This window comes from Ptychodera flava, chromosome 8 (assembly GCF_041260155.1).
Source record: "Ptychodera flava strain L36383 chromosome 8, AS_Pfla_20210202, whole genome shotgun sequence".
Lineage (NCBI taxonomy): Eukaryota > Metazoa > Hemichordata > Enteropneusta > Ptychoderidae > Ptychodera > Ptychodera flava.
This window is the reverse complement of record NC_091935.1, coordinates 30,285,623-30,311,173: the sequence shown is the minus strand read 5'-3', so window position 1 is coordinate 30,311,173 and position 25,551 is coordinate 30,285,623. Positions and strand designations below refer to the sequence as shown.

The following is a 25,551-nucleotide window of genomic DNA, read 5'->3' as shown; positions in this document are numbered from 1 at the left end:
CATCCGTCTCTCACATAAGTTGTATTCAAACTATCTTTCCATTAATACACGCAGATATATGTATTTTCTCTTGATCTGACATGATAAATAGCCTCTGTTTGTTTTCTTTATTTTTTCAAAGCAATATGGTAACCAAAACAAAACTAGTACTACCTACAACAAAGGACTGAACAGTTTTACCTGTAGGACAATGCAGGTCGGCTGGTAGTAATCCACAACCATCTGAATGACTGGTTTGAACAACAGACTGTAATTCTGATCATCAATGCCATCCTTCAATGGAATATTGAGGGAATAATAACGACCGCTTTCCGCTCCAATTTCATACATGTCTCCTACAATTGAAAATACAGACTTTTGAAAATGAGCTTGCATGCCGAAAAAAAGAAATACAAAGAGCTATTCAACATTGTGGACAATGTAATTTTTGTGTTCTATTAAAGTGTTGGATTTTCAGATCAGCAGGTAGGGTATGAAAACTTTAAAATATCTAACATATTTAGTGTATAATGTATGATGTGAGATTAATAATTTAATTGCATGGATGAATGTACACATTGAAAGATTTGACTAAAAGAAGCTTTATGGACTGATATTGTCTAAGTACAACATGTGGTTATTTTTAATTACAAGTTACCCTTTGACCATCAAATTTGGTACAACCCTATGGTTCTACAGACAAAGTTGGCTCTCAGTGGAGGAAAACAGGGATGAAACTAGTAAATGGTTGAACATGCCAGGAAATAATTACTTCCTTTCCCTTCCACTTTTCAAAATCTTTGACTCAAAGCCATTTTTTGGGAGGGGGGATGGCTAATTTCAATGGACAAGAAAAGAGTTACTATATTATGGTTAAATACCCACCTGTGCCTGGAAAGAAGTGGTTGCCATATTTGTGAAAAGATACAGTCATAACACGGTCTGTCAGGTAGAATGCTTCCTGTACACCGTCACCATGGTGAATATCTATGTCTATGTACAACACTCTTGGATGGTATCTGTGCAATGAAGGATAGAAAAGGGAAAAGATGGTTAAAATCAGTATAAATTAATTGAATGATGACCTTGAGGTGCCTGTTACTAAAGAGAATGAGACTCAAAGAGGAAACGCTATCATAACACAGTGTACATGTTTTTGTAAACATTGAAATGCACAATGTCAGTATTAAATATTGTCAAGAAGACTCCTTCTTAGATATACTACTACCCCTGACATTATTCCAATATGACTTTGAAATCATCTACATGTATTGTAACCATAACATGATATAGACTATGGTACACCGCATCAATCAGCCGCCACTGCGACACACTGATGTACACACATCTGTAGTTATGAGTAAATGCAGGCCGCTTCTGTGATGGAATGCAGAATGATTTAGTCAGCTTTTTTTTTTATGGTGAAACCTACACATTCAACTAGCAAATTACATGAAAGTAGATGTATTTACAAAACTGGAATCATTGATCAGAGAGCAGTGATGTTTTATGTACACTCCAACTAGGGGACTGAAATCAACAAACATACGAGGGAGTTTGAAGATCAGTCTTTCTGCGTGGCGTTAATATGATAACAGCCATTCTTCAGGCACAATATATCTGCATAGGGTACAATCGAGTTCATAAATACCATCATTGCCATTTTAATAGCCCCGAGGAGGTGATATGAGTAAGCACACAATCCGGTGACACTTACTTGAGAAGTTCTAATATTGAAATCACAATATCGTTGACGTAACAGAACCCTGATGCTTCAAATTTCTTGGCGTGATGTAGTCCTCCAGCCCAGTTGATTGCAATATCACACAACTAGAAAAAACAATAACCATGATATTTGCACATCAAATATACTATGCTGGAAAAGCTGTACACATCTTCAAAATACGAAGTCTTTACATACTGCTGTCCACATGAACAGTTCTAACTAAAAGTCAAGAAAATTTTGAGAGCTAACCTTGCAGGATAAGAAAACTTAATCATTAACAGAGCAGAGTCTCTGAGTTTCAAAATTGGCATTACATTATCAAATACGATCAAATTAAACCATTTTTCAATGTTTTTTGCTTATTTTTGTTTTCACATATCAAGCTATATTTCAGCAACGCCATTTTCTCACCCAAAAAGTTTTTCTATAGCAATTTCAACTGAAGATGCTGTTAGAAGTACATGTAATTCTGATTCACGAATAACACCTTGTATATATTTTTGCAGTTTACAAGCAACATCAATAAAATGCATGGTTTTAGTTTTGATTATATCCTCCTACCAACAGAAATTCTAAACTTCTTACGGCGACCCAACTCACCTCATTATTTAACTTTGTAGCACCTTCTAATGAAGCACCAGTGTACATGGCACAGAAATCAAATAACCCTGGAAATACTGGACAGTCATCGCCAACATTGAAATGGCTTAAACTCTTGGTGAAAGTCTGTATATTCTGTGGTGTGACCCTGGACAGGAAATCTATGTACTCATCTGAATGGAATCGACACATGTCATGTTGCGATGCTCTGTACGGCCGGTACACCTACAGGAAAAGATGTAGGAATTATAGCTACTCATCTGTATGTGCTTAACAGCTGAAGTAGATGCACTGGTACTGGTTTATTCATAAGTAACTAGACAAACAGTTCAGCTACACATATGACCAAAGTCATCATCTAAGCTGACAGAAGATTTTATAGATGGCAGACATCACACGCTGGCACTGATGTTGATTTCAAGTCACCAAAATATCGTTGCTGACGAAGTGTGACAATGATTCAGATATGATGTGTTAAACACAGCATACAGTAAAGGCAGGATGATACGGAGAATTGGTTTTCTCATCTGTGGTTCAACAACTTCGGAATTTCTTACTATGTAACATCCACTATGAACAGCTTGCTTCATGCATAAATTAAAGATATACTAGCTTAGCAGATGATGTACACTTACTGTACTTTTCCACCCCTCCGAAAATAACATTGTTATTGATTTTGACACGTTATTAATAATTTTGATTGATTTATTGACATGGTGATGGAAGTTTAAAGATGGTGCAAATTACTCAATTCTATCCAAATCTGAATTCTATCCAAATCTTCAAACAAAAAATATCATTAAGAATACCAACAATGACTGGCTGTCAGTTCATATCCTTGAAAACACAGCCAGAAACTGTTATCAAAATATCCAAATCCCATATTTATGCCTCAATAATTTTTTTTCATTGAATAGATGGTTAAAAATGACAAAAAATTTCATCACCAATAGGTAAATTCAATAGCTAAAAATCAGAAAATATAGTTGAAACAATATCCTTTAGTATCTAAGTCAGCAATTACCTATATGATAAATATTATAATCCCCTAGATATAATTGTTAACCATCTACATGTATCATTTTTGAATCAATATAGAGCTTCTTTGTGTATGAGAGGAATTTCAAGTTGGTTTTGCTGTCACACACAAAAAGGTGAAATCAAGCTTATATTCCCACAATACAAAATGGTAAACCTTGGTGTCAGTGTTTTCTTAAAGCCATGGATTCCCTGGTACTTTCATATCTTGAAATTCCATTCCCACCTTAAAATGCAATAATCCACAAACATATTTTCTTTTGTCGCAAGAGCCGCTACCACATCAAACACCATGACATTGCAGGAACTCATGTAGGACATCACACAGTGATTTCACATTGTATTCATATGCACAGCTCTTTCATAAGCACGTATGAGAGTCCACACTGAGACAATTTGATAAGTATGAGAGTCCACACTGAGACAATTTGATACGTATGAGAGTCCACACTGAGACAATTTGATATTCCAGGGCCACCTCATCAAAATAAATTAGGCTAATATAACATACATGCAAAGGGAAACCAAACGGTTTACAGACAACATCAATGTATGACACTGGCATGTAAAACTGTGGCGTTAGGTTAAATAATAATCAAAACTCATGACAAAATACGAGAAATCTGAGACTCTTTGTCATACAGCACAATTTGTCATGTGATGTATAGAGTTTGTAACAGTCTTGCAGAATGATGTCGCCTTTAACCATGTCTTCAACTGCATCCAAATTGAAATGGCTTCACAAATAAACAATGATATATCCTGGCAAAAGTTTCATATTATTTGGAGCCCTGACTACATAATGCAAGATTTGAGTTACAAAAATATTCTCAATTGATAATTAGTTATGATTGCATTGACAATATCATTTACATAATATATTTTGCATAAATTAACATTCATATGTAGCGCTTTAGATCATTCGATGCCCAAACTGTTTTGACCACAGTCACTTTGACCCTTCATTTTGCTCACTGTGGCCACTTCAACCCTGTTGGTATAGCATCACCAGTTCAGTAGAGTTAACTAAAAGTTGATATGAGATCATTTTATTCAACAGTGGTCCTTTCACCGCCCATAGTACATGTATATGTACATGTACCATCATATGTGTACAGAACTCAATTTTTATTTTAGGCACACAACAAACACACAAAACGAATACTTAAATGGGGTCACAGTGACCAGAGTACCAGGGTTGAGGTGACCAGGGTCAGCGAAATGTAGGGGCCAAAACAGCTGAAGCCAAGAGAGTCAGGAGGGGTGCAAATGCTGGCACTGTTGGAAAGGACCAACCTGTGTTAGGCCAAAAAAAGGAAAAGCTTTTATTCCTCATCCTTGCACATGCCAATCTAGACTAGCTACATCAGTGTCTTTTGACACTGGCTTGAAAAAATCAAGTGTAAAAATGACAGTGTACAGTGCATGATAGAAAATATCCGTAGCTGTACACGTACAAGCTCTGCACAGTTATGAACACTTATCCTTCACATCTCACTGTATGTCACAATAACTGATGCAAGTATTGACCCTCTCACTCCAGGATATATGATACAAGTAACATTTGTGGATTGCTGTTTCTTGTCAGCTCAAAAGATAAATTACTGTGCATTAGACTAAAATGGTGTTGCTGCTCATTTTTGCTGGAGATGTAAAACCACTATTTTTCATTTGGCCAACAGTTCTGCATTGTTAGAAAGTAGTGTGTGCAGTTGCTGGTGGTAAATTGTTTATTTATTTATTTCAGAGATGCTGAATAGCTTTATTTTTGCACGCAATAAAGATAGGATGTCAGGCAGCATGCACTGCAGGTGCATAGTCTGTGCACACTATGTCAATTGTTTCTTCAGTTCGTTTGTCATGTTCCTGGTGTTTTTTCAGTAAGTTTGTCATGTTCCTGCTGGTCACATAGAGTTTAGCCATGAACTTTGACACACTTACAGCTTTTATGTACATCCTTCCCTCCTGCCATCTCTTTCATTCTGTCTTCATTTTGTGCAGTTATCCATATGTGTTTATTTATTTACTTATTTATCTATTTATTTGCCATTTAAAAGTTATGAACATCATATTAACAAATTCTGAACAAAAAGATAGGATGATAAACATAACTATGTCATTATTGACATAAAAAAAATTAGGTTTGTTTTACATCCTCAGCTCTAACAAGAATGGTGACGTAACATATTTGTCTTTATTTATTTTATCTACAAGATCCAACTACGGACACAAAAACAAAAACAACAACAAAAACAACTGAACAGGATGATCCTGTATAAGGCCACAAAAAAATATAATTTGTTTCTGGTCATCGCGCGCATCATTTCAAAGTGTACGCGTCAACTCTTTTTTTTACTTGTTTTTCATTTGCCCCTATGGGAAAAAAGGGAAAATGTATCAAATTCCACCAAAAATTAAAAAAAATTGAAAAAAAAAAAATTGCGTCGCCACATCATTTTTGCCACATGTCAATGACCAGAAACAATTTTTTTTTTGGCCTAATACTAACATTTCTGTCATGTGTAGCACATTCATTTGTTTTTACAGTTAACTTTGACAACACGTAACCTCTGAGTATTTGGCACACAAAATCAGGTAATTTCCAACAACTTGGCTGAACACTTGCTATATGACTTGGTATTTACCTAAATAAGAGTCTATTTTATTGTCTGAACACTGATAAGGAATCCACCAAACCCAACAGGCAGCTCCTCCACTGAGTAAACTGATTAGTCTATGCTGGAACAAACAATTTCTACTAGCACCCAGTTCATTGGAGAGTTTAGAAAGGGGGATAAAGTATTGAAGAATGTAAAACACAATTTGTTGTAGTTATAGGGTAATTCAAATACCAGAGGAAAGACAGGACACAAAATGACTTCAACAGATCATGTTTTACACCATACAATATTTTATTCCCCTTTCAAAACTTTCCAGTATAGGCCCTAGGTATATCAGTTTACTCAGTCTTGTAAGACAATAAAACCTACTTGTTTAGGTAAATGCCAGGTCATATAGCAAACTGCTCAGCTAAGATGCTGGGTAATTACATAATTTGGTGTTTCAATTACTCAGACATCTGCTTGAGAATGAAACCAATTAAAGGCTGGCTTAAACTAGACAATACTGATAAACCTGAGGGTGAAAGCAAACCCTTTTCTCTCTGTTTTTGCCTTCTTGTGAAGTAATTTGAATGTGAAAACACTGCTTCAAGAATTTCAAGTGAACGATACAGTTCATTGAACATAAAAATCAATAAGACAGGAAAAATATCATTTATCTACTCACCTGCATTCTTTTATATAATCCATAATTTAATACTAAACTATGAGTTAAAGCTAGGCGGTGGGGTTTCATGGGATGTCCAGGACCTGGAATACAAATTTCACCAATTATACATCAAAAACTGGTGTTGATAACAAAACAGTAAATGGTGTAACCTAAATTGATATTATTTTGACAAATAAAATACAAGAATTGAGCTGATTATGTTAATTCAAGAAGGTAAACTAATTGGAACTTTCTTTTTGGAATGTGAATTCATATTTTAAATATTTTTTTAACTTTAATTAACAATGTTTAACCACAAATGCCAATCAATCTTACTAAGTATACATTGACTGAAACTCAAACCACTAAGCAGCACATTTTTTATGATAATCATATGAATGGCATAAAGGTATCATATTGTCCTTCTGCCAAATATCTTGCATATGAGGAAAGGTTCATGTAAAAAAATAAAAACAACACATGATTCATAACTCCAGCATACATCAAAAAGTCTACTAGCCCGCAAATTTTTCTCTAAATTCATTGTTTTTCAAGGATTCTGGACAACATGCAATTCATAACACAAAAGAGTATTTGCTTTACATAATATGATAAAGTATTTGAATAATAATGCCAAGTCCCTGGTATTTATTTACACACTGCCTGAAAAATGTTTTGGACTGTGAGAGAGCTCCAGGGCCTATAAAAATACGCACAAAGTTCTTACTATCAGCAAAGTCGAGAATAAAGCATGTAACATATTGCATTTTTCAAAATATATTTAATACATTTTTCAAAATTTGAATATTATTTATGACAGCAGATGAAAACAACATCTGCAATAAATTATCATATTGTAATTAATTATCTAGCAACAGTATTTGTCATCAAACAGTACAAGATGCATCACAGTGACGTCACAATTTCAATGCTGAATCAGTGCGGTGTGTGCACTGATTTGAAATTCTCTGATGTACACGGTGATGTCCAGGAATTTCCGCTTTTCCGATTCATTATCTTATTGAATGAATAATAATTTATGTGTGCATGCATGCATGCATGCACTAAGTACATAAAACGACACATTTCAAGGATGCACTTCTTGTAACAAACATGCAAATCCATTATGCTGTAAGACCTTTTTTTTTCTTTCCAAAATGATGATTTAATGCGGTTGTGATGTCATTTATCATCCTGGGAACACAAGACATTGGTTTCATCTTACCAAGGTCTTTCAAAGAAACTATCCGGATACGCAGGTTACTTGACCTTGACCATTTTTCGAAGTTCACGTTCAAAAATTTGACAACCTTGTCTCGAAACATGACGATACACATCTACATGTTCCCTTCATAATGAAAGCTTTACCAAATTTTTATTTCTAACCGTTTACATGCGAACAAAGGACAAAAACAAGCGCGACCGGCAAAAATCCTTTGTTTGTGCCTGACTCAGTCGATAGCGGAAGCCAAATTTTGGAGGTCGTTTTCCATCAATTTGCGAAAAAGTGAATGGAGCGTTGTCTATCAGATCTTAAGATAGCTTAATTGATAGCCTAGCGAAAAAATGTAATTAACAGAAAATGTAAAACTCACTTACCATAATGAAAATTTCCCACATCAGAATCATAAAAATACGCGACCGTGGGTTTCGCCATGTTGAAGGTACCTCCTAGTAGACTGAAAATTATCACACTAACAATTTTGATTTACATAGGTGGTTTACTACAAGGCAGATGTTGGTTTTCACATTGTTGTCTCCGCTACAGGGATCTGCGATCAAATTCCTTGGACCTGCGGAAAGGTAAAACTGCACAATATCTCGTCACAATGGGAACCTAGTTTTCCATGTACATTTGCAAGATGTTGAACTGATTATAGAACAATATAAGTTATTGCATGGACAGCTAATGCTTTGCGCGCTGAACAACAATAGCAAGTTGAAGTTGCGTTAATCAACGCGTTGGAAGCGGCAGGCCGCGGCCGGTGACCCTATCGATCGCACGGCAAACAGGAACACTTGGGCCCAAAACCACATCGCACCGTTCACCTCTTCTGTCATCAATGTTATTCGAAGACATGGCCATGGTCGAAAGCTACACGACAATCTCAAGCAGGTTACCAAGCGTCAAATTTAAACCCAAACTCAAAAGCGTCAAAGAAAACAGCGCCAAGGATGGACGGTTGGAAATTGAATGCACACCTATGGTTATCGACTTCAGGAGACTGTTTCAAAGTACCAAGAGTTCTGTGGATGTTTTGACAGGGGTAAGTTTTCTCATTTTTCTCATTCTACTGTGTTGAGCAACGTTGCCGCTTCTTGAAACAATAAACCGAATGATTGGAGGGGAGGGACCAATTATTGTTACCATAGCAACGATAGACGCTCATACGCTCTCGATCAGTTGCAACAGTCTAGGAATGTTTGGTAAATTTTTAATTACATGGTACACAGTGTCACCTATACAATAGTTAGTTGTTTTATCAGAATTAGATTTTTTTCCTTTTCTCAAATTACGAGTTGCACATTTTCATGGGGACAATTCTGAAAAAATCATCATCCCAAATGGACCCAATTATGTCATACAAGTAGCTCCAGATAGAATTTCACCGGGAACTTCTCTGTCATTCATACATAACCTGTATAGTCACATACCGGCACACTAAAAGTCTCATTAAAACCAACATGATATGAAGGATATGAACACATTAATTATTTTACATTTTCGTGTCCGAATGAAGTTAAATAAAACCATTTTCTAATATATAACCTTTTGTCCTCAAATAATCCAAAACATTTGTGGTTAGGTTCATCTATGAGTGTTCATGTATGAGTGTGTATGAGTGTATCCAATTAAAATCAATAACCAACACCCATAATTACTTTCCATGTTCCAGGTAAATTTTATCAATTGCATTAGCGTACTTCATTCAAGGTGAAATATTAATTTGATAAAAAATGAATAGTACTGAAAAAAATACCAGAATGTTGTAATCTGACAAAAACAAATTATATTCTTTAATGCAGGTACCAAATAAAGAACTGTTACACACAGTCATGGCACTGTATGATATATGTCTTCCAGACATTACACCTGAAGTGCTGTATCCAACGGTGTGTGACAAATGGGCGAGAACTGTACTCCTTGTCAGGGACACAAAAGGTGAGATGTTTTTGCTATGACAGTCGTGTCGTTTTGACCGTCAGCGGCAATGACTTTCAACCCTCATTCCCCCAGACCACAACTCAAATACTATACTGTGATAGAACAAGGTTGTTATTGACAGATACTTTATTGTAATGTATATAAAATGTATTCTGGAGAGAGGGTAGAGTTACAGGTTGAGAATTGTTTTTCCAAGTTTTTGAGGGATGTAAGGCAGGGATGTAGAAAATAACCAGCAAAAACAACCAGCTGTCAGCTAAAATTTGCCAGCTGTGAATATTTAGTTTTAGAAAAAAATTAGGACATTTTACACAAACTTAATGTGCACATACACTACTTGTAGCCACCTGTACGTTTATTTTTGCCATCTGTTACCAAAATTATCAACATCCCTGTAAGGCCCATGGAAAGTGCTAATCTTTACGCCCATTTTGCTGGACTTTGTTTACCTCCAGAAGTGATGCTCCAGACAAAATGCTTCAAAACATGTTACCTCCAGGCCCATCCTAATTGAGAAAAATCCAGATTTACCAAAGTTTGACAGTTAAAGAGTTAGGCCAGGTCTTAACGTTTTCTGTTGCAGTGTTTTTCTAAGATATAGATCAATTTAGAAAATTAAACTCTACCCTTTCATTGAAATGGATCATAGTATTATATGAAAAACCAATACTTAGAACAACTTGCGTGTACCCAATGAGAACATCCTCCAAATAGGACAACTCCATTTCAGGAAACCACTTCAAGCATTTCAGCTCCTGTCAGACTTTTGTATATCTCCATTGTTTGTTGTAGGATGGATAAACCATGTACCATGGGAGAGTTCGTGTTTACGCAAAAATCGTGCGTATTTACGCATTGAAATTGACTCTCTACGCATTTTTTTCATCGTTATGCGTTTTCTATACGCAAAGGATAACACCGAAAGCATTCCCCACGACTGAGCTTAGGCGACAACCAGACGAAATTTGTTGCAACACATTTCTGTCAATCACTCATTTTGTGTGGAAAGTTTCGAATTCTCTGGGCGTTGTCTGAAAAATCGGCATCGTAGTCCACACGTTATCACGTTAGGCACGTTATCATGTAAGCTGTGCCTATGAATTACGTTGCTAATTTTCAGGTGAGCGATAGTTTCTGAAAGTGAGTGATTGACAGAAATGTTGCGACAAATTATATAAATGCCAACCATGCACGATCATCGCGTCTCGCTGTTCCCAAATTTTGATCAAGCACACATGCAGCATGGCGTCGAAGCAGACAAATCTGTTTTAATTTCTTTCAACTTTGCTCTACGAGTCCGTGAAAAAAATGATTCATTGGTAGAGCTCGTCGGAATCCCGATAAATTTTGAACACTGCAGAAGTGTCTGGATGGTAACTGGTCGTTCAGGCACCAAGTCGTTTCGGCCCAAGTCGTTTCGGCCTCTCAATTTCCGGTCCCAAGTCACTTCGGCACCGCATCCCAAGACGTTTCGGCGTCTGTGTTTCGATTTTTTTTCAAACTATTTAGTAATTGACTGATCCGTCATATTCGTAAGCGTGACCTTTGCGTTCTGACCAGTACTTTATGTGCATTTTGTGTGAATTTTGCCGTGCTGTTTCCTCACCGCTTTCAAACTTTTTCCGTGTCGGCGGCTATTGATATCGATAAACTTGTGTCACAGATTTGAAAATGATATGAAGTTTTTTCTTACGGTCTCTTCTCATGTTCTCACAAAGATTAAGCATGTACGTGAATGTTAGTTGACACTATACTTTTTAGTACTTTGATTTGTAACATTACCCTCCAGCACTAGTTCCCACAGGTAGCCTTCAGCGGTGTCGAAACGTCTTGGGTTGCGGTGCAGAAACGACTCGGACTTGGGGCCTGAAATTGGAAGGCCGAAACGTCTTTGGCCGAAACGACTTGTTGCCGAAACGTCCAGAAACCGTCTGGATAAGCTGCCATAACTCTAACTTTTGGGTTGCCCGATGTGTTGTGACGGTTGCATGTATACCCTTCGCTGTTACGTTTCAACATTGTTCAAGTTGTTCGTTAAACTGTTTTCATTAAAATAATGTTACATCGTACAATCCGAATATGAAGTGTAGGTTTATTCAACGGCACATTGTGTTTTGCAGTCAGTTTTTCATCAATCGAGTGCGGAAGTGAAATTACGCACTCAAATCCAGCCATTACGCAATTTTAGCAGACTAATGCGTATGCCGTACGCGAGAGAAAAAAGTCACCGCGAACACTGAATGGGAAATTTGAGTGAAAGATTAATACTTGTAAGCATTTCATTTTACTTTAAAAAACAAAGTGGTTGTAAGGAAGCCTAATCATTTACAGGATAATCATGATACTGGAAATCAAATCTCTTATCTTCTGTCTGAAATAGATGTACTTACTGAAATTAGGAACAGACGGAAGAAGGATGATGAGAAAAGTGCAGACAAAGCCAAGGACAAGCCACAAGAAAATGGTGAGAATGGGGTCAAAGGTGAGGATGAGGTCAAAGATGAAGAGGAGGAGGACGAGAAGGAAACACCTGGCAAGTTTGCTGATGTGTTTAGTGACACTGATAATGAGGATGAAGATGAGGATGATGAAGATGACAGGTACAGCATCTTTTCCAAATATTATAAAAAACCATCAACAAGGAACTCACAAATATTTTGGATTTGTGAACTTTGACATGGATGTTCACTGTAAGAAAGATGTTGATGCCGGAGTTTATAACAGCCATTTTAAAAATCAGTAGAGTGGAAAACACTAAATGAGATAAATGTTCAGACAAAATCATCTAAACCTGTTGATTTTTTCTTTGCTTTCCCCTAAGTATTTGGATGATACTGTTATTTTTTCACCAATATTAGAATACTCCATAATTTCACTATGACAAGAACCAATATGTACATTTTGCAGCAAGCAAAAACAGTTTCACTTGATTCAAACTGGCTACCAAAACATAAACGAGTATTTATTGCAAATAAATTTTTCTGATCACAGATTGGTTTTTATTACCTGTAATGTGTAGGACATGATCGAAAGTGTGTTTATGGCAAAATGCAGGATTTATTAGAATTTCTACATTCAGAATTCACTCATATCATTTTGGGATACCAGTAATCATAGTTAAGATTTCTGCTGTCAAATATGCTCTTAGGGGACTAGCCAATGATTCTGCGATATTCATGTAGTTATTTCAGTTTATAGATTGCTGATTTATTTTTTCGTTTATTTTTTCATTTTCATTGTCCACTTTCTCTGTTTCAGTGAAAGTGAGGATGAAGACTTCTCAGAAGGAGTTGACGACTTCCTGAATATTGTACGGAAAAGAAGGAAAAAGAGGCGCAAGTCTCAGGAAGTGAGGAAAGAAGTACCCGATGAACTAATCGGTATTGAAAATCGTCTGGTTGCATGTGCCACCTGGGAAAGATCAAATGTGTGAGTACATTTTACCTGTTTATTTTAATGCGATAAGTACAAACTGATGGATCGATACTGATGTTGATGGGGTTGTTCTGATGCACCAAGAGAACTCCAGTATGACAAATGATGTAGCCCCAGGAAAGTTCTGACAAATGATGTAGCCCCAGGAAAGTTCATTGGATTGCTGCTTAATGTAATTACGAAACCTAGACAGAGTATGTATGAGGTTTCCAAGTTTTTTCATAGACTAGCCTACTCAGTCGCTGAGCATTTCTGTATAACTTTGCCTAGGTAAACTCTCATTTGGTATCTTGCTGTGGTGTACAGAGTAATTTCTAGCTCTTTGCAATCAGCCTACCATGCATCCAAGCGCATAGAATTCTGAAGTTTATTCCTTCAATTTACTCTGTTATGAAACCCACAGACTTTGAGCAAGTCTTTTTTTAGCTCTGACCTTTTGAAATATTAGGAGGTTGTGTTTTCGTTTTGTTTCCTAGGAGACCAGGCGAGAAGATAATTCAGATTAACTTGTTAGGAGTAAGAAAGAGATTCAGAAAGTGGGGCCTTGGAAAATTCTTAATACAGGTAATTATGAGGTTTTTTGTGACCGGGTGTTTTATATGATACAATGGCATTGCATTGTGGGTCAATATCTAAGTTTTCATTTTATGTTTCTCGTACTGTGTTGTTCTATTGTTGTGAATTCCCTGTTCATAAATAATGCAAATTGCTAATAATAATAAAATTTTCATCATTTTGAAAAGCTTGACTGACTCCTACTTCATACTCCTTCTTCAAGCTCCATTGACTGTGTATGTAATGTATGTTTGTTCTGATCATAAAATACATTTTCTTTTTCTACTTCCAAAATATTGTTGAAATGCGAAGTGTTCAACTTATCAATACAAACTGTGTGTGTGTTTTGTCTGATGTTATTGTTCACATTTAAGTCTAGTCTCACCCAATTTCATCCGTGAAAAATTATATTATAAAATGAACACACTGCATTATGTTACCATGGCTACCCCTGAACCAATATTTTTTATTTCAACACACTTTGGGAAGGAGAACAAATTATTCTAAATGACTTTGTTTGATACAACAAAAAGAATGATTATGTCATTAAATGCTGTTTTCCCTTTCAGTTTTATGTTATACATGTTACCAGGATACTATTAACAATAAATTTTACCATCTTCTTTGGGTTTGTGCAGTGACTTGGGAGACACTTAAAATGACTACAGTCCCAATATCTGCATCCATGACCTGGGATCCTAAACTCAACCACTGAAATATCTGAAGCTGGTTACTATGTAAAAGAACTATTAACATTCTGTTCAGGAACTCAAATGTAGAAACTTCTGATTTTTCCCCTATATAGTAAATTTTTCATCAAACTGAAGCTATGATGTTTTCTATAACTATCGGATGAACTTCTGTCCCATGAATTTTTTTGAAGAATTCCTGTAGAGCTCATAGTTTATTTCTTTCAGCAACTTTGTACTGTTACTGTTATTACTGTTGACATCCTTGGCTTTTATTCACCAGGAACTCTCACACTTTCTTCTTTTTTTCTGCATCAGACCTTAAAGGATCCAACTCTTGTTGGTCAGTACGATGCCATAGTGGTTTATGCTGATCATGGTGCCGTCAATTTCTTTTCTCATTACGGATTCAGTGACGACATCGTACTTAACAGTAAATTCAAAGAATTAGCAGATAACTGGACCAACAGTACTCTCATGTGTTACCTACCACCATTTACTTGTAAGTATTTTGGCCAAAAAACCATGCAGTGGTTTTATGAAAGTGATGTTTCTGTCTTGTACATTGTTTTGACTTTTTTGGTCTTATTTAAAAAGATACCGGTGTTGATTTGTGACAAATACAGGTGTTTGGTGGTCAAGTTTTCATGAAAATCGGGAATTTTATTTTCCTCCATAGAGATAACACAGGGATGGCAGCCATTCTGAATTTCAAATTTCAGTAAATATTTTGTAATTGGTTTCTCTAGAACCAAAATTTGAATGGTGAACCCTGACTTGATTTTGAAAGAGAATGATTGAAAATTTGCTCGAGAAAAGTCTGTGCAAAAGTTTTAAGTCTTTCATTTACGCGACGCAAACTACCTTTAATAATCAATAACAAATGTTCCACAAAGCAAACAAATCATAAAAAGTACTTGTCGTATACATCTATTAGCACAGTGAAATTAGAATTCTAACATCCAATGATTAATCATGGTTATGGTCGTTAAGGTAGAATGTGCCTCGCTGAGTTTTTCCAGATATTAACATTTTTACAAAACACTTCTGTTCTGGTCTGTTGCTCCTCGGACTCATTTTCATGCATGTTTAATAATGTAATTTCACGACCTTGCATCTATGATAATCAAAACTGATTGGTTTCCCCATAGAGTTAACACTGCTGTACCAGCAGCCATTTTGAATTCCATATACCAGTAAATTTTGGTAATTTGTATCTCTAATACAAAAATTTGCACAGGGAACCCTGATTTTTATAATTGATAATGAAAAGACAATGGTGTGTAAAGTTCCTGTAAGGAAAATTTATGTGGAACAGTGGAAATAAACTTTCTTTTTCAAGCCAGGAAAATTAAGTGAAAATTTAATGTGTGCATTACCTAAAATGAAAACGTAAGAAATGTGACTAGCTTGTAACTTTAATTTCCCATCATTGTCAAATCAATGAAAAGAATAATCTATGAAATAACGCTGATAGAATACTGTTTTTATTGTTCAATGGAATTACAGGTCAGAATTCACTCGGGGAAGGTGCCAGAGACCCTATCCTGGATATCAGGGAGATGGAACTGGAATTACAGAAATGGACCGAAAAGAGCCGGGAAGCTTATCAGAGCCAGTTTGCATGCACCATGAGAATGAGAAATGAAATCATCACCCTCAGAGCATTGGTAAATATGACTTATCATGCCTGTTACACATAAAGATGCTGTCTTTCTCCTTGTCCTGGCAATATTATTATTTCCCAGTAAGCTTACCATATCTGTTTGATGAGCTTCAGTGTTACCTCACAATTGAGCAAGTATGAGCCTTCAAAGCTTTTTCATTTCCATCACAGCTCTTTAACGCCATAATTACAGTGAATGTCAGAATCTTTGGGTGTCACACTGAAATTAATATGCACCTTTGAGTGTCAAAAAATTCCTGTGAGATCCAGTACATGTTCGCAGTATGTTTGGTACAGTAGTTTTACTATGTTGAGGTAGACCAGGGATTAAATTGATGTTCCAATAACTTAGTGAGGTCAACAAGCACTGTATGGGAAAACTTTGCTTCATCAGTTCATTGAGCAAGACTATGCTATGGTTAGTTATTGAGGATGTATGTACAGGCAGGAGGGTAAGGCCCCTAAACATGTATGCATAGCCAATGAGGTGCTGAGAGAGAGTATAGGTTCACCTAAACATTGAAGAACAAGCAAGGCCAAAATATGTAACATTTTGGGAATGCAGTCGTAAATTTAATTTAATTTTAATTGTTCTTCTTTTTAATTGCTCTGTTTTACTGGCAGGTTGCCTCTCAACAAGACATCATAACATACCTACAGAGTGAAGTAGAAAAACTACAACATTCCAAGTTCCATATCGGTAAGAAGCTTTTTTTAGCTCCCATAGCCATATGTATATATGGCAATGGAAGCTATTCTTATAGGCTAGGGAAATGTCTGTATGTATGTATGTATGTCTGTATGTCTGTACGTCTGTGTGTCTGTATGTCTGTCCGTCAACATCAAAAACTCCAAAACCGCTGTACATTTCATCTTGATATTTGGTGTGTACATGAATGGGGCTGTAGATGAGATTTTGTTCAAATGAAGTTGTCATTGCCAAAAATATGCAAATTAAGTGAAAAAATGTAAAAACAGTCAAAATTAAAAAAACTCAATAACCACTGAGCAGATTACATGAAAAATTAGCATGTAAGTACTTTGGGCTGACATGAAATGATTGTGCACATCTTGGGTCAGTATCTTGGACTTGCTATTTTTCATGAATTTTTTTGTAATTTTCTCCCATTTTTGGTCAAAAAATCTCCTGCTCTGAAACCACAAGTCCGATTGATTTGAAACTTGGTATGGAAGTGCATAGGAGTGACCTTTCCCAAATTTGGGCAAATCGTGGTGAAATTTGCATATTTTTAGTTTACACGTCCATAGACTCCCATGTATAAGGCAGATCTCCATAGACTCCCATGTATAAGGCCACGAAAAATAAAAATTTAGTTTCTCATCGTATTCATATTGCAAAAAGGATGCAGTGACACAATTTTTAGTCCCGACCGATGAAGTCCAGTGAGCTTATAGATTGGGTCATGTCCGTCTGTTCGTCCATCCGTGAGTCCATCCGTTCATATCTCTGATATTTTGACAAAATGTCATGTGACCTCGGTGACCTTTGACCTCAAATATACATATTTGTCCATAACTCAGTAACAACAAGTGCTACACCCTTCATGTATGGTATGATGGGACAGCTTATGACGCCACATATTATACCTCATTAATTATGCACATATCTAATTTTGAGCGAGCCAATAGAGCTAGAGGTCTGATTTTTGGTATATAGGGATAACTTAGCAATACAATTTTTTTGACAAAATGTCACGTGACCTCAGTGACCTTTGACCTCAAATATACATATTTTTCCATAACTCGGTAACCACAAGTGCTACACCCTTCATATTTGGTATGATTGGACACCTTATGACACCACATACTGTACCTCAATAATTATGCACATATCTCATTCTGAGCAAGCCAATAGAGCTGGATGTCTGATTTTTGGTATATAGGGAAAACTATAGGAGAGAAATTTTTTGACAAAATGTCATGTGACCTCGATGACCTTTTACTAAAATATATGTTTATGTCAATAAATAAGTAACCACAAGTGCTATGTCCTTTGTATTTAGTAGGATGGGAGACCTTATGACAACACACGCCTTACCTCATTAATTATGTACACATCTAATTCTGGGCAAGCGAATAGAGCTAGAGATCTGATTTTTTGGCATATAGGGATTAATTAGCATACAATTTTTTTTTCAAAATGTCATGTGACCTCGATGACCTTTGACCTTGATTATACATATATATGCATATTTCAGTAACCACAAGTTCTATACCCTCCAATTTTGATAGGATATTAGACCTTAAGATGTCACATCTTGTACCTCATTTATAATGCGCATATGTATTTCTTGGCTGGCCAATACTGCTAGAGGTCTGATCTTTTTTCCCGATTTAGAACCATAACTAAGACATGCCTCATGTGTTTCAAATTGGGAACAACGACATAGACCTATGTGCCCATAGATCTCAACATATACACTCCAGTGATACTTCTTAATGACCACATTTTCCTGCCCCATCAAGACTAATACTCCTATTACAAGTGGGGACTATGTCATTGTAAATGACTTCTTGAGTAAATGGTTGTATGACAGTATTCGATATATCTAATTCTGTATTTTTTCTATTTTATATTCTGAATAATTACATTAAACATATTTCACTGTCTCCAGTACATTACATTTAAGTATTTTCACTTCATGCACTTTATCCCTTTCACACATGTTCAAATATCTGACCAGACAACAAACACTAAATAGTCCAGGATGGGAGCTACAGTGTCATTGAAGCTTTTTTTATAATTATGTCTATTTGTGTTCACTAATCTCTTTTGGCCATTCGAGCTTTTAATTGTTTTCTTGCTTAGGGTGATTGCTGAAGAAGATTGTTATCTATCTATCAATCTAACCATTCATGATCTCACAAAACTTTGAAAAATATGAGCTGTCATGAGGGCAAGTATTGCAAAGAACTCTAGTATCGTTTAATTAGGTACTCCCTGATTTGTGCAGAAAGCAGACTTTCCATAAATGCTGGCATTGATTCCAATAATAAATGTATGAGCAAATATCACTGGTGGGTGTCTTCTGGATTCTGATCATGAAAACTGTTTCCAATTAAATGATATACGCTGCAAGACTGATTTGGTCCATCAATTGTAATCCCACTTTTTTACATACCGTACTCATCCGAGTATAAGCCCCTGCTCATGTAGGTATAAGCCCCCTACTGATTTCAGAGGATTTTAGAAAATGCATTACATCCATGTATAAGCCCCTCCCTAGTGTAACTGAAAGACAGAAAGGTCAGGAGAGTATATTTGGTCATTAAACGCGATCGCGTGGTGTTGAAAAAAATTGTGCATAAAATTAGCATAAATTAAGCATCCACGGCAGATAACATGAGGTTGCTCGAGTATAAGCCCCTCCCCTAGTTTTACCGCCGCTTTGTGTCGCCCAACGGGGGGCTTATACTCAGACGATTACAGTATAAAAACCCATAAAGTTTTTGTTTTGATACTGGGATGGCAGACAAATTCTTTCAGATGTGTATCATGACAATTTCTATCACCAATTATCTTCTAGTAAGTCAGTAACATTTTCTGAGGACATCAATTCTCTTCATTCATTCAATGACTTTATTAACTCCTTGCTCCTTGAAACTTTCAGAGAAAGAATTTCTCCAGTACAGACTGCTTACACTGAAAGCAGGCCTGTCACCACTGTTGAATGACCTTTCCGAGGACTCTAAAGGTAAACTTCTATAGCTGAATTCATACATATTTGAAAGGAATCGCAAGAGCAATGCGTCAAAGTCTGAAATAATAAAGAACGCAATCAAGTTTTAAGATGATGACCTGGCGGTGGCGTATATTTGGCATTCCAAATCCAGTATCAGAGTTGAGGAAATAGGTTCTACAATCTGTACCATATATATACCGGTAGTCCAGCATTTTCACATCCATTCCTAATACTCATTTGTCAACTTGACAATTATTTGACTTACAAAATACCCTGAAATTTATCAGTTGGAACAATCTGTATACATATAAACCTTGTTTTGAATTACATGGTGGTCACAGCCCTTTCACTTCATTATATCCAATGTAGCACACACACAATGAACTGAAGGTGAGATATTTTGACATTATGCAATTGTTCTATCATAGATGGTGACGTGACAGCCGACTCTTTGCTGAAGGATTTAGAAGAGCAGGTAGATGTTCTGAAAATAGCTAAAAAGCACAGTGATGAGCAAACACCAGCAGGTAATAAGATTCTACAGAGATCAGAATGACAGTCTTGGGCTTTTTCATTCTGTTTTTTCTGTACAGCATGCACCCTAATAGTTAACACTGGTGCAGCCCTTTGTTTAGCTTCAAACCGGGGCAGAACCTGTGAACAGGAAAGTGGGAGTGAAACACTCTACTTATCTCGATTTTTCACCTCAGCGTGATCATGATAACATTGATACCAATATAATTTATATTCATGACGATCACCTTGTACTGTGAATCCCATGGTGCGTATAATTTGAATGTGTCAAGCAATTCACTAACAGTAATAGCTTTTTCTGGTTTAGTTCTTTCACTGGAAATATATAAGAACACTTAAAATTTACTAAGAATATACTCAAAACAACACCTCAAATAAGCAAAATTGTAAATTTGGTTGCACTTGCATTATTTTTTCAATCCTAAAGCTAATATGTCACTCCCTCTTTTCATCACCACACAAGTTTGTAACCTTCATAATATATTTGTTTGTTTGTTTGTTTGTTATGTGTTTTTGTGTGTCACTTTTTGTTTGTTTTTGTTTGTTGCACATTCTGTGTGGTTTTTTCAGATGAGAACAGTGATCTGTTGTTGGACGCATTGACCGATGATCCATACTCTTCTTCAGACTGGCAGATCATTGAAGAGTTCAAACAGAGTCTCAAGCAGGATTTGTCAGTCACACAGAAGGCGGAGGTCACTCTCCTGACAAAGGTCAGTAACTAGAGTCAGAGAGACTGTGGAATAGACTGAGTCAAAGAATGAACAAAAATACAGCTTCTGGATCTATTATAGAGTCAAAAATTCAGTTATGAGGGCCGTTAGGAGGCACTGGAGCACCAACATACAACTAAATCTTTCAGTCTATATCTGTTTCTAAATAAGGGATGTAATCTTTTAAAGTTTGTTCTGATTGTAGATGGACAACATTTTATTGGATATCCATAGAATTCAAACACAGTTTTGCAACATTTTACACCAGATATGTGTGATGTTACAGGAATGTGCTTTGAATTAAACTTTTTCTTCAGTCATAATTTTACAGTCAATAGATGTTTATCATTTAATGTCATTTTCAAAAAGTGTCTTTGGAAACCATACTTCACCCTACCCTTCAAATCTTAAAAGTTGAGTAAAATACTGAGTTTGCCTTTTCGTCATGAAAAACCTCAATTCTAATTTCTATTGACAGGCACAGATGTCTCATAATGGATTTGAACAATACAAAGCTAGAGTGCGAAATCTGACTGATCCCAGTATGTGTACAAAAATGTATTACTGTGGAAGTCTGGAAAGACCCCATAGGCTGCAACAAATTCTGAAAAACGGATTCACAGAGCAAGGTCAGGATTTACATTTGTTTATTTATTTATTTTTTGTTTATATATTTATTTATCTATTTTGTTGGGTTTTTTTAAATAAATGTTTGAAGGTTTTGAAAACAATGGCTTGGATTCTGCTGAAATATTCTTACCTGTAGAAGATTGAATAGTGTGCTAATTGGTGTCTCTACCTTTTTACAAACAAACTGAAATAATCTCCGAACGTTTTCTGTGCATTTGGTTGTATCTGATGCACTGCATTACAGATTCACAGGATCTTTGCAGAATTACTTCCAAACATCTGTGTCAGTGTTCATGGTCATCAAACATAGATCCTATCCTGTCGCTACTACATCAATGTACCTGCATTCACTCACACATCATGTTTGTGATGAAAATATACAAAACAATAAATACAAACTAAGCTTTTTTGCTGTTGTGTATCGTAAATAGTTAACGACAGTCAATGATACCTTTGATAGAAAGATTTCAATTCAAATGCTTGATTAGACTGACATGTTCATATTATGTTCATCATCAACTTCTTTTGATTTCAGATTTTTCACATGGAGAGTACGGAGTTGGCCTTTACTTTTCACAGTATGCTTCTAAAGCTGCACAATTTTCAGCAGTAAGTGATCAAAATGTCCTTCTTTACAAGTTTGGAAGATTTGAAACTTGGCAAAAAGCATAGAGAAATACAGAATTCCATGATTAATTTTGGGATTTGAGGATTTTCCAGTTGGAAACTAAACGTAATCCAGCATTGGGCAGCGTTCGATGCATGCACCACCATGACTATATTTCTTTGTGCAACAATCTAACCATAAGCATCAATGGATTAAAGCCGGAATTCAAATGGACCACGGCACAAACAAAACCTTGTGCACAAGCTTGCATAAACATGTATATATTTCTGTACTGCCATCACATGATCTTTTGGGTATACTGAGTCTGGAGAAGATAGCGCATCCTTTTTATTCCAGAATGGAACCATTACAAAGGCAGATGCTAAAGTCTTACAGTGTGAAGGGCATACAGTATCAATTGCTTGGTAATCTTAGCTAGTACCTTACCAAGGTGGTCATCACCAATAAGGAAGTGTCCTGATTGGCCATGTTACCTGTTCTTGCTTTCTAGCTTGGCAAATTACTTGTGGCTGAAGTTGGTCTTGGTCAAGCAGCAACTGTCATACAGAAAGATGCAACCAGGCATGGGCCTCCTATTGGCCACGATTCCATATTGGTGAGAAATTTGATGAATAAAAAAGTGTTTGTATATTTATCAACAATTCTCTGCTGCGCATTCACAGATCACTCTTTGATCTTGACGTTTCAATGATGGTCCAGTACAAGATAGTACAATGACTTGGATTAAACCAATGATATTATCATCAAATAAGAGAGCAAACTGAATGAAATTTTTTTTATTTCATTGTTACACAAAAGTACATTTATGAAATGTTTGAGAGTTTACAAAAATTATACTCATGGACATTACATAAAAGATACTGTTTCACCACAAATTTTGATGAAAGCCACAATCTGCATTCATTGACACAGGTGCCAAGCAGACAAACTTGGTATGAATTGCTACTACTGGCCAGTATGAGCATGATACATTCAACAGCAAACCTACAATTGTCAGTAGCCTTATTGCCCATGTCACAGGACCATCTGTGCTGTTCATAATGAGGATCACACGCTGGTCTTTATGTCATTTAGTCAAAAATATCACTACAGATGGTTATCCTATTTGGTCAAGAGTGGAGAACACTGGGTCAACACTAAACAATTTTACAATGCTCAATAATCGTAGGGGGTCAAGTTGCATCATTAAGACCAACATGATTGTTTTTGTGTAATAAAGTTTGGGCAAATGTTCTTCAGAAGTGCCAAAAATTGTGACAGAGGAAATTTGTAAAGCAAGATATTTTCAAGATATTTTTTGTTGTTGCTTTGCAACAACACTGCAGAACTGAACAGAATGTTCTGTATTTTCATGGATACCTTCTTTTAAATCTTCTCTGTTACAGACCAAAGGTCGTCTGATACATGGTATTGGTGATGTATCCGGTGGTTGCTGTCAGGAGTATGTAGTGTTTCATCCGTCCCAAGCTCTACCTCTCTATTTGATAGAATACAAATTGGTATAATTCTTTCAAGTTACTTTTGGCAGACCACAAGTTCTGTACAGTACCTCACCATTTGAAATGACAGGGTAACATATTATCAGCAGCATCGAATTTGGAGACAGACAGGAGAGAGAGACCGAAACAGAGAGACATAGTCAGATAGATAGATAGACCATACAAAGGCATGGCAGTCTTTTTAAACGAGAAGTTGCCATTCATATATTTCCAATAGGATTATGCAACGAAAAAAAGCAAGCTGTAGCCATCTTCTTGACAAACGTTGCCAAAAGCAAGCAACTTCGATCACAGTATACATATCAGTAATGTTTTAAAACCCGAACTTTCTTGAGATATTTAGATTGAAAATCAAATTCTTTATAGTGCATATTGTGAACACCATGATTAAAAATTGAAGAGGTTTGACCATAATATATATAGAGGCAAAATGCAGTTTTGTATACCATCAGTTAATCACAAGTGTTTCCGTAGTGCCTGAGGTCATGTTGAGGTCAATTGACATGGATGAAATCTCATGACCTTAGAAGGGTTGCCAGTGAAGACTGCAAAATCCATCAATCGAGGACGCTCTCTACACTCTTCTACTGTAAGGGGGTGGGCAAAGAAAGTGCCTTTGAGTGGCGGATCTTTCAGTCTACCAGTGAATCTGAAGGCTTGATTATGTCACAACAGGATAGGAAGCAACAAATTTGAGGTTATGTGACATGTCACATGCCTTGGGCAACATGGGCTCTGCTAATGATTGGCATGATAACAGTGACAGCAAACTGAAATTTGTCTACTTCATTAGGTTTCTATGCTGTGCTGTGGTATGCAGGCATTATCGTTATATGTCATCCGTTACTTACAACAGTTACTGTAGTAATTGTTGCCATCTTCATAATGATGATGTAGTCCATCAATACATTCCAAATTCATATGCAATGCATTAGATTGTTAACAGCTCAAATGTTTTAAGACTTCAAAAATGTATAAGAACAGATTCGCCACATGTTACATTCTGAACACATGAATCCCATTCAATCATTTTCAAAGTGAAAAGATGCCCTTATCAATTACAGCATACTCTCCTTGTAAAAAGTTTGCAACTGCAATAAAACATTTGAAATGTCTGAAAATTTCCCACAGAACGTAATGTTTAGCATAAAGCAAGTAGGTCGATAACAATGTCAAGTACACTTTGACAGAATTGGTACAGTGATCATCATGTTTTAGTCATTTAATAAAATAATTTGTAAAAAGAATAATTTCATTCCATCCAAGTGATATTTTACGGTATTTTTATGGAAATTTTCTTTGCTGCAACTAAAGATCAAAATGTGTATATTTTGTTTGTTTTTAAAACAACTTTCAGAAGAATTATTTTGCGTGTAGAAATAAAATGACTTCATTCAATTTATTATATGTGGTATGTTGTATTTTATTGAACATAAGCTGACACATTCTTAATGTCTGTAACTTAACGAAAACCTATCTATATAGCAATGGTCCATATCTCAGTCCATAGCAATGGTATGGTCCATATCTCAGTCCATAGCTGCATAGCAATGGTCCATAACTCTGCTGGTTTGAAATCTGACCGATTACTGATGTGAAAATGGTTCTGCCGTTTGCCACTCACATTGTCCGTTATCTATCACCCAGTTTTGAAAGGAATCTTTACCAACATGATTTTCCAAAAATGTTGACAATCAGTGGTCAGCAATCATTCACAAT

General features: G+C 36.1%; 2 protein-coding genes across 3 annotated transcripts in view; one reads left to right on the top strand and one right to left on the bottom strand.

Annotated features, from left to right (window-relative positions):
• LOC139139028 (histone deacetylase 3-like) overlaps positions 1 to 8,393 on the bottom strand; it is a 32,222-nt gene extending 23,829 nt beyond the window's left edge. Inside the window, exons 1-6 of the mRNA XM_070707725.1 lie at positions 8,213 to 8,393; positions 6,632 to 6,714; positions 2,306 to 2,530; positions 1,697 to 1,809; positions 865 to 998; positions 181 to 335 (exon numbers count right to left, since the gene is read on the bottom strand). Coding sequence (XP_070563826.1) covers positions 181 to 335; positions 865 to 998; positions 1,697 to 1,809; positions 2,306 to 2,530; positions 6,632 to 6,714; positions 8,213 to 8,270 — 768 coding nt within the window. The 5' untranslated portion in view covers positions 8,271 to 8,393. The remainder of the gene's footprint in view (positions 1 to 180; positions 336 to 864; positions 999 to 1,696; positions 1,810 to 2,305; positions 2,531 to 6,631; positions 6,715 to 8,212) is intronic.
• Positions 8,330 to 25,234, top strand: LOC139139025 (uncharacterized). 2 transcript variants are annotated; one of them, XM_070707722.1, is made up of 15 exons: positions 8,330 to 8,880; positions 9,641 to 9,776; positions 12,160 to 12,379; positions 13,038 to 13,208; positions 13,691 to 13,778; positions 14,777 to 14,960; positions 15,968 to 16,128; positions 16,749 to 16,824; positions 19,757 to 19,840; positions 20,257 to 20,355; positions 20,933 to 21,075; positions 21,554 to 21,704; positions 22,241 to 22,314; positions 22,824 to 22,928; positions 23,719 to 25,234. In XM_070707722.1, the coding sequence occupies exons 1-15, from the start codon at positions 8,677 to 8,679 to the stop codon at positions 23,836 to 23,838; spliced, it is 2,016 nt and encodes a 671-aa protein (XP_070563823.1). In that variant the 5' UTR covers positions 8,330 to 8,676; the 3' UTR covers positions 23,839 to 25,234. The 2 variants fall into 2 exon arrangements, with proteins under 2 accessions (XP_070563823.1, XP_070563824.1); XM_070707723.1 differs by having other exon boundaries at positions 8,366 to 8,880; positions 20,990 to 21,075.
• Positions 25,235 to 25,551: the final 317 nt, after the last annotated feature.

Bases quoted from the DNA above. Each gene is read 5' to 3' on its own strand.
- LOC139139025 (XM_070707722.1), top strand. From the start codon at position 8,677: ATGTTATTCGAAGACATGGCCATGGTCGAAAGCTACACGACAATCTCA. The intron at 9,777-12,159 runs GTGAGATGTTTT...TGTCTGAAATAG, and splicing joins CCTTGTCAGGGACACAAAAG to ATGTACTTACTGAAATTAGG. The intron at 22,315-22,823 runs GTAAGTGATCAA...CTTGCTTTCTAG, and splicing joins AAGCTGCACAATTTTCAGCA to CTTGGCAAATTACTTGTGGC.